Here is a 10,395-nt window from a genome sequence, read left to right as displayed (position 1 = left end):
TTCCCTACAGAACTGGGCATTCTTCTGGGTATGGAGAAACTTTCCTTACTATTGTGGGTGGCCGCTTTATGGCACTACACATACTGGCACAGGGGCCACCCACATTGGTACTAGATCTTATCAAAGGGTATAGGGTTTTGTCTTGAAACAGAAACTTGTATTTGCATATAATGAGAAGAAATGTTATCTGTACATTTAATTCATTTTTATAACAACTTAGTTTTTAATGTTTTTTTAATCTCATGTTACTGGCATGTACTTGATGAGGATTACAAAACACTACAAATACCAGTTATTCCAGCTGGCAAATGCTAATCAGAAAGAGCTCTTTTTTATTTGTCAAGCATCCACTTTTTCCACACAAGTACCCCCTTAGAGGTACTAATTCACTGAATGGCAGGAGGAAGAATGACATTGTAAGCTACTAGGGTCCACATTGTAGAGAAAAGCAGGGTATAAATATCTAAAATAAGTGGGCATGTTTTGCCCTACAAATATGTAATAGAGCTATTGTCACAATTCCATATACCCCATAATATATGGCAAGATCATCACTAATGCAAGGGATTTTCCCTATTGCATTAGAAAGTTCATGACCATTATTGTTCTATTTCAAAGCAATAGGAAACCAATTAAAACTGCTAGTTATTGCAACATGCATGCTAGTAATTTCATGTGCCAAATGTATTTGCTATAGTAGAGTGCCTGCCTAGGGCTCCTCAGTAATGCTCCGCTGACCTGTGCCAGAATGAACGCTGCTAGACAGCAAAAACTTGGCAAGTTTAAACTCATTGTATGTGTAATGAAGAGAAATACTGGCAAATAACTTAGTGATAAGGGAAACAAGTCTAGGCTAGTGTATGTCAGTCATATACCTAGTGCTTTTTTAGGTACATTCATTAACTTATTTTTCTCCTTCTTACAAAAGTTGTATGTGACTGACTGGACCTGTGTACTTATGTCAGCTGGCTGTCAATTCGTATCAGGCTTAATGTTACAGGTCAAGCCATTTCATGATATAAAGGTAATTAAAATTATTTGAAGCCATTCTAGACAAATCTGTAATTAAAAAAATAATCTCATGCCAAGTGAAAGTTTAGAGAGAACAGAGTACAAAATTAACTTTACTAGTATTCCAGTGGAGTCAAATATCTTTGTAATGTTTCACATCAACAGCAGCCTAATGAGGCTACAACTATAGAGGCCAGCACAGGAAAATAATAAATTCCAAATATGTAGGTGCTTGCATTACTCAGATCTGATTATTTCACCTAGGTACCAAGATCAGGTTTTTATGTAACCAGGGGTCCCCCCCCCCAAGTCCTGAAAAGAATCATCATCACTATGAATCCATTCCAAGCAGATGAGCCGCAGCTACAGAGATATATATCAACTAGCAGAATCAATGGCACACTACAGCTAGGTCATCTGGAACAGCTGTACAGACCTGAAGGCAACAGGACTTCTAATTATTATTCATTAAAGCCTTGGTTCAAACCTCAGTTATGTCAAGCTTGTACATTTTGTCTTATATATTTTATTGTATATATTATTTTATATGGAGAGCCAGTGTCGGACTAGTATCTGAGAGAACCAGGTTCAAATGCCATGATAAAGAAACTCACTAAATTGATACTGCCCACAACCAAAAGTGCTAGCAGCAGAGGAAGCAAGTGCCACAATAGCTTCCATAGTAGTTGGAGAAAAGCATAAAAGAAACACAGTCGTGGGACCAAGCCTATATCATTTAGTGTTTCCAGGCATTAGTCAAACAAAGGTTTTGTGATATAGATCTAAGTTTTTCAGTACTCAAGAATGTGAGAGCTATTAAATATTCCAAACTATAGGAGCGTCTTTGTAATGTTTTGCCATTAGCAATTCTTGAGGTTCACTATAAGCACACACCTTAAAACAATCAATTATATCCTTGTGGTGAAAAAGAATATATCTCATATGATGTTGTCTTACAGTTATTATAAGAGTTAAAGAGAATGTAATTGGTCTACTTTTGGCTATGGTACCAGGCTACTCGGTAGAACAGCTAGTTACCCTTGTTGCTGGTGAGCAGATACACATGAGCAGTGTTCCCTCTAAGCTGAGTTAGTGCGAGCCAGCTCACAGTTTTTTAACCTCTGGCTCACACATTTTTGTCTTAGCTCAGGAAGGATGGCTCCAGAGCAAACTAATTTATGCCGCAGCCAAATCGTTCGCTCACAACTTTAATCCCAGTAGCTCACAAAGTAGAATTTTTGCTCACAAGGCTCCACAGCTTAGAGGAAGCATTGCACATGACTAAAATTGTAGTTTTTTTAAAAAAACATACCTGGTATTACAGGGGAAGTGTTATGCCACCCAGAACTGATACAACACATATTCCCAGACTTACTTGTATCTTGTCTGGATTAAGTTACAGTTTATTTATCCTCAATTTATTTAACCTCACCTAGTCCATCCCTGTTTCAGACATTGACTTAATATTTCTACTGCCTCCCTGGATTTAGATAGGACAGAGAGAGAGACATCATTGGCATACTGGACCTGTTCTCCAAATCTCTGGATGACGCCTCTAAGCAAATTTATTTATTTCATTTAACTTCTATACCACCCTCCCCGCACCCAGAAACATAAAATCAATAAAACATTACAGCAGTCTAAAATACTGAACCATAAAATCCTGATATCTACATGGCACCACAATAGAGAATCTATGATCCTCAATCAAAAAAGAAACAACAAAAAAACTAAGACCCTGGCCATGGGTGCCTGATAGGTTGTCACTTCGCCCTCATTGTGTGTGGCCGTAGTAAAAGGTAATGTAATTAGTAATTGTACATAGGTAAACCGCTCAGAGCCCTTAGGGGGTGAGCGGTCTATAAATTGAAATAAATAAATAAATAAATAAATAAATCCACCTTAACATGGGAGGGGGGGAGTGAGACGGCAACTGAGAAACTGCTTGCTGTCAAAACCACTGTTGTCCTCAACCATATGCTTGGCAGAACATCTCCGCCTGGCAGGCCCTGTGGAACTGTAACAAGTCCTGCAGGGCGCTGATGTCAATAGGCAATAGGCAAGCTGGAGCCATACAGGTAATGATAAGCATGGAGGACAAAATTGAAGCGTGAGGCACCCATACACCAAGGGGCCAACCAAAAAAAAAGTTCCTCAGCACTCTTCTAGGTACTGCCTTCAAAGAAGAAACAAAACCAATGCAATGCTAAATTTCCCAAGCCCATCTTATTTATTTATTTATTTATTTGATTTTTACCCCGCCCTCCCACCGAAGCGGCTCAGGGCGGCTTAAACAGGCATCCAATGCCATAGATAGGTCTGGGACCACTAACAGGGACATGTGCCATGTCAGTTGACAGCATAGGCACACAAAGGTGACCAAGGCTCAAAGCATGTTAAAACAGCATCACTTAAACTAAGCTAGGAAATGAAAGCTTGTCCACTTCTTAATCAAGATTAAACAGCTGATTATCTTCTAAATCAGTCCAAAAAAGTACAGACTTCCTATTATAGTTTGAGTTTATTTATAATCAGGAATCTGGTTAAGAGTCCTGGGTTTCACGTATCTTAAAATATATCCATAAATTAATCTTTTAAAAAATAAAATACACAAGAATTTCCATGTTGCTAACTCAAACTACCATACATCCTGAAAAGTGAAAACAGAACATTACCCTAGATTTTCAAATAGTATTCATGGGATTTTGATTATATCGGGGTAGCATAATGTAGGATGCAGTCACACGGAGCATTAGGCACGCTAGAGAGACGGAAGATAGGCGGATTTTCCGGGTGCGATCTCACCGCCACATCTGGGAAGCGTAGAGCTACCGTGGCGAACCCGAGGCTTCCCGCCGAAGATGCGCGGTTAAAAACTAGTACCTCGGAGGTACTAGTTTCCAGTAACCGCGGGGCAAGGGCAGGCGTCTGATCGCGTTTCCAGTGGTAGTTCCGGCGCCCGCCCATGCCCCCTCGTATAAAGGTGTTTTTTTTCCCCAACTGTCCATGGGATGCGCACGAGCACCCAACGGGGCATGCACACACTTTGGTGTCCGGAGGAAAAAACACCCGTTTGCCACGCCACTTTTTTGCCACGGCGCAGGATTGTGGTGTGCTCAGCACCTCCCCCCTACCACGGGACCTCCACGGTATGTCTGCTGGCGCAACTGCGCGTTATTTTGCCCCGGGGCAAACAGCCACGCTTCCCCCTCGCATTTTCCTGCCTGTGTGCCCGTGGCCGTAATTCATTTTATGAACCAAGCTGACAACCTCAGCACAGTAGTTGCTATTTACTTTACCTCTCTTAGATTACAGAATAAAGGGGTTTTTTTTGCTTTATTCATTTTTAGGATTTGTAGGATTCTATACATGCTGGTAAGACTCTACTTTAGTTCTGGCTCTCAAAACTTGTTTTATCATTTCACCACTGTTTCCCATTTCACCAGGTACTGGTATGACAGACAGTATGAAACTCTATGGGTTGGATCCAGACTTCATTTTCCAAAGGAGAATTGAACTTTCCTCTCCCCCACACACTTTAGCCCACTGATCCCTATGAAATGCCGAGGGAGATCTGCAGCAGGAAGGAAGAATCAGTGGAAACTGCTAAATTAGTCTGAATGCAACCCTATGTTTCTAAAGACACTAACTAGATAACACATTGTGCTGAACTATCACCTGCAGATTTTAAAACAACCGAACAGATATTTTCCATAACATATAAATGTCTCTACCATTTCTCAAAGTTTTCCCACAAAATGCTGTCATAGTTTCATGGAACTTTTACTATTATGAAACTGTCCACAGATCTCAGAAGATAAAGCAACACAGGAGAGCCTTTTCCATGGAATAGTGGTGAAAACTTTTCAGAGCAGAGTTCAGAAATACAGTACTAACTGGATATAAGTAACAATCAAAGAGAACAGGTGAAAGACCCTATGTTGTACTATTTATACTTCAAGGGAAAATGTACTGCTGCTAATTAGGAGGAGGAGGAAGGGGAAGAAGGGGAAGAAGGGGAAGAGGAGGAGGAGGAAGAGGAGGAGGAAGAGAAAGAGGAAGAAGAAGAGGAGGAAGAGGAAGAAGAAGAAGAGGAAGAAGAGGAAGAATTGCAGTATTCCAAATAATAATAATAATAAGAGATTGGATTTATACCCCGCCCTTCACTTGGGAGTCTCAGAGCGGCTTACAAACTCCTTTCCCTTCCCCTCCCCACAACAGACACCCTGTATATCCCCACAACAGACACCCTGCATACACCACTATATGCAGGCTGTGGAAGGTCAGTAGTTCAGCAGTTCAAGACCCGAGTTACCGCATGACGGAGTGAGCTCCCGTCTCTAGTTCCAGCTCCTGCCAACCTAGCAGTTCGGAAGCAAGAAATTGCAAATAGATAAATAGGGACCACTTTGGTGGGAAGGTAACAGCGTTCCGTGCGCCTTGGTGTTTAGTCATGCCAGCCACATGACCACGGAAACGTCTTCGGACAGCGCTGGCTCTTCGGCTTTGAAACGGAGATGAGCACCGCAACCCTAGAGTCTGACTCGACTGGCTTTCAAGCAAGGGAGCCTTTACCTTTTTATATGATCTCACTAGTATAAGGACCGACATCTAGAGCTCTGTGGCTGTACCACTGGTCCCTTCAACAGTCCCTCACCTGTCAACCAAGGAGTTGTACATGTCACAAGCTCTGGAAAGATCTGTTTATTGCAACAAGATGGTAAAGTAAGTAAAAGGAATTTAACTGTTAAACAGCTAAATTCGAATCCAGTAGCACCTTAAGAGACCAACAAGATGTTGAGAATCAAAACTCCCTTCATCAGGTTAGCCAAATAAAGTAGCACAGGGCCTCAACATGATTATGTTTTGTTTTTTAAGTCTTGAGGCCATAATTACTCTTAAATAAATTATGTTCTGGAAACAAATATGTTCTGGAACACACATAGTCCAATATAGCCTTAACTATTAGAAAAGCTGGAGAATATCACATTTTACCTCATCACACAGGATACATGAGTTCTGCCTCATCACAGTAGCATTCTATCACACAGCAAGCCAAGACACAGATGGAGCAGAATGCAGAACTGCAGTATTCCAAATAAGCCCCTGAAATTTGGGGAGTGGTGGTTCCGGGGGGGTTGGGGATTTTTTGGGAAGAGGGGAGGTACAACAGCAGCCAGGAGTTTATCTTTAAAGCATAACACAAGCTGCTGTATTCCCCAGCATTACTCCTATATTCTGTTCCTATAAACATCTTTTACAATGCTAAATTTCTTAAGTGCCACAAGCATTTAACATTTGTACAGCCAATTCATTCATTTATTCGTCAGCTCACATATACATTTAGGCAGCTATGATTTCTTTGTGTGTATACACACACACACACTGCAACAAAGAGACACTGCACACCATACATCTCATTATGAAAGGAAATACCAGTATTTAAACCAGGTTTGGACAAACTGAAAGAAAATGATAAAACATCTGCAGAGAATAGGGGGCGGTGGCGCAGGCAGTTAAACGCCTGCACTATAACATCACCGAGCAGCCACTATGGCTGTTCGAGTACCACCGTGGTCGAGGTGAGCTCTCGACCTTCACCCCAGCTCCCGCCTACCCAGCGGTCTCGAAAGCAACCTAATTGCAAGTAGGTAAATGGGTACCCACCCTTAGAGGGGTGGGGGGCACCCTGTGTGGCTGGCTGAAGACGGCGGCAACGGCGGCAATGGCGGCGACGATGATGGCAGCGGCGAACCTGGCGCGGACGGCAATGGTGGCGTGGCGCAGCGGTGGCGAGCGAGCGTGATCAGGAGGCGCGCGGTGAGCGATCCCCGGTGGCGGAAAAGGAATACATCGACGGCTGCCGAAAAAGATGACAGGGCATGTGCAGATGCCGAGCACCAGCCCAGCGGAGCCGGAAAGGACATAGCCGGGCCGGAAGCAAGCGAAGCGGCGCGTCTAGGAGAAGAGCACACCACCACCGAACGCCGGAGAAGAAACACCTCCGCCAAGTCCAGAGTCCCGTCCGACCGAGCCGACCCGACCCGACGGAGAACATCACGACAAGCCACCACAGAGGGGGTGCTGGTAGGCTGTCCCTTCCCCTTACATACATTGTGGCCTTAGTTAAGGACAAAAATGGTGATTAGCACCAGAAAAACTTGTAAGCCGCTCAGAGACCCCAACTATGGGATTAGAGCGGGATATTAAATTGAAAGTATAAATAAATAATAAATAAATAAATTCTTGTGTATAGCACAATTCTAAGAGTAAACAGAAATATACAGAGCAACTGTTACTGTTTTCCTAAGATCCTCAGCCAACAGTACTACACACCTAAACAAAGCAAAAGATCAGTAGGAATTACCTGATATGCCTCAATGAATTTGAAATAAAACAGAAAAGTCACTAGGCAGGGCACAGAGACTGCAACCAAGCAGCATGGACAAAGCAACATAAACATGGAAGAGAACTCCTCAGACACATCCCTTTAGGGAAAATTTAATATATTTGGAGTTCTATAGCCAAAGCCAGTAGCAAAGTTATTCTGAAGGGAGCACTGTTATGCCAACTGACCAAGAAGAAAAGTTTGAGAGAAACTTGAGAGGCAACAGGTTGTTGAAAAATTAACTAGATCTGAAGAGCCAAAAAACATTTAGGAAAAAATGGACCAAGGGCAGCAGTACCAATTTGAAGAGCAAGCAGTCAGCAGGCAACAACCTACATCTTGATGTAGAGTTATTTCAGGTATGGTTTGATACAACTGCAGTGAAAGAAGCTCTTTGTTCAACATCAACAAATGATACAGACAGACAGGGCTCATTGGCTGCAGGAGCGAAGCTCCAGTACTAAGGAGTCCAGGGGGCGGGCACATGCAGCCCCCCCTCGCCTTTCCCGGCCCACTGGCCGTCCCAGCAGATTGCTGCTGCGAGCTGGCCTTCAAGCTGCTCCACCACTGCCTGGGCCGTGGCACCCAGTCTGCCCAGGCTCTGCCTGTACTCATGCCGGCCCTGGTACGGTGCCTCTGCAAGGTGGGCCCTGGCTACTCCTGCGAGGCCTGCGAGGAGCTCCACCCCGGTCTCCTGCGCCTCCTCCTGCACCTCTGCCCCACCACCACCCTGCCCCCTACCTGCTCGAGGCCATGCACATCCTCTGCACCACCCTCCTTGACCCGCAAGCAGCCATGCACTTTCCTGCGCTTGCTAGCCATCCAAAAGAGTCCAGTGGCACCTTTAAGACCAAAGTTTATTCAGGTACAAGCTCTCCCTCCACTCTGAGGGTAGATCTGTGCGTTCCCCCCCATAGCTAGCAATCCAAAACAGTCCAGTAGCACTTTTAAGACCAAGGTTTATTCAAGTACAAGCTCTCCCTCTTCTCTGAGGGCAGATCTGTGCCTTCTCCCCCCATAGCTAGCAATCCAAAACAGTCCAGTGGCACCTTTAAGACCAAGGTTTATTCAGGTACAAGCTCTGCCTCCTCTCTGAGGGGAGATCTGCACCTCCCCCCCCCGCTAGTAATCCAAAACAGTCCAGTGGGGCCTGAGCGGTGGGTGTTCCCTTCTGACACACTTCCGGTGATGTCAGAGGGTGTGGCATATGTAAATAAGTTATGCTAATGAGTTATGCTAATGAGCTCCTGCACCTCTTTTTTTACTAAATGACCCCTGCAGACAGCAGTATTAGTTCTAAAGTAGAGGGAAGTATGGCTGAAAGAGTGGTGAAACTTACAATGGGTATAAAATGATAGTAAGAACTATGCAACTGAAAGACACACAATGAAATCACATAGACTGTAGGAAGGTAAATAAGAGGTTCTGTGGAGGAAGTGACATCAAGCTCATATTGCACTAAACCCAAAAGTAGTTCCTTTGAAATCTAGCCAGAATATTACACTCCACTGGTTCCATGATGGCTCAGACCTAACAGCTGAGAAGACAGTTATTTGATGGGCATCCAGAAAAGGATGAAAACTGCTGCAAATATTTCAAGACACAATCAAAATCTTCATTAAGCTAGAAACGTGGCAAGATTTTTATGTTCTAGTATCAAATTATAAGATTCCCCCAATCCTTGATTACTAAATGTGGACACTAACAGAATAGCCTGGAATATTGAGATCACAAGAATTGGGGTAGATTATTCAAATAATGTTTAAATGCAGATTTAAAAGCTGTTAAAGCTGATAGTACTTTTAATTAACTCAGGAGAAACTCTTTAGAATACATTCATAGTAGTAAAGAATTAGCCAAGAATGAAATATGAAGCCTACCAAAAATAGAATATTTGTATTCTACATAGATTACAGAACATTTTATTGAAAGTGTTTTTGTGTGAAATACACTATCAATTCTTGCAGAGAACTAAGGATGGTATTCAGTTGTTATTCCAAGTGTGAAGGGGTCACTGGACAGCAATATTTAATGTCAAACAAACAATATATAGATATAATTTTTCTTCCTTTAAGTGTTCCATCTAATAGTCTACCCACACAGCAAGAGGCACCAGGACACAGACAATCACACAACAGACTACTAGAGACTGTGACAAATATACACGTAGCCCAGATTTCCAGAAAAAATGGATAATAATAAAACTGTGACCCATCTGGGACTTCTTTTAACCTGATTTTTAAAACTTGTTATTCTAATTTTATTATTTTGAATAATTTTAATTTAATTTAACCTTCGACTTCTATCCCGCTCACCCCCTAGGGGCTCTGAGCGGCTTACAATTAATCATCAGTAATTATTAATTATAATAATTCTTCATGTTTTGTATATTCATTTTATTGTACCTTCGTTGTACAGAGCCTGGCGCAAGCTAGGACGGGGCGATTAATAAATCAGATAAATAATAATAACAATACCAATTAATCAAGCCTCAACCCTGATACTAATGTCTTTGACAAGAACTACATCCCTGAGTCAACAATATCTTAGTCTTCTATTAGGTATGTGTGGTTTTAGACCTGCACGACAGCCGGATACTTCCTACAATACTGTTACCTTTAACGCCAAGGTAACCTGAAATCCCCATCCAAGTTTCCAGCCACTCATTCATCCGTAGACATCTCCGGGAAGGAAGCGAGGGCGGGACTCGCTGTGAATGGACGGAAGTTTTTACAGAGGAGGAGGGGAAAGCCCACGTCTGGAGCCAGATGCGGCAGATGGAAAGCGACCACCCTCCTCCTTTCCCTTCCCACTCCTATGCCGCTCAGTACCCCCATTCAGAGAAAGGGAAACAGGAAGGATTCGAGCGACGGGAAACAAGAACCTACGCAGGCGGGAGACGGCGGGGAGGGATTAACCGAAACCGGGGAGGGGGGGAAGCCCACCCGGGATCAGGCGTGGCCTTTGCTCCACCCCCCCCCTCCTGCCAAACGCAC

The 10,395-nt window shown here is 43.3% G+C and overlaps 1 protein-coding gene across 1 annotated transcript in view; it reads right to left on the bottom strand.

Moving 5' to 3' along the window:
- DOCK9 (dedicator of cytokinesis 9) overlaps positions 1 to 10,085 on the bottom strand; it is a 172,875-nt gene extending 162,790 nt beyond the window's left edge. The window contains exon 1 of the mRNA XM_015415110.1: positions 10,016 to 10,085. Within this exon, the coding sequence (XP_015270596.1) occupies positions 10,016 to 10,066 (51 nt within the window). The 5' untranslated portion in view covers positions 10,067 to 10,085. The remainder of the gene's footprint in view (positions 1 to 10,015) is intronic.
- Positions 10,086 to 10,395: the final 310 nt, after the last annotated feature.

This window comes from Gekko japonicus, unplaced genomic scaffold, assembly GCF_001447785.1.
Source record: "Gekko japonicus isolate JY-2015 unplaced genomic scaffold, Gekko_japonicus_V1.1 scaffold52, whole genome shotgun sequence".
NCBI lineage: Eukaryota > Metazoa > Chordata > Lepidosauria > Squamata > Gekkonidae > Gekko > Gekko japonicus.
Note: the sequence above shows the minus strand (reverse complement) of the source record. Positions and strands in the feature narration are given on the sequence as shown.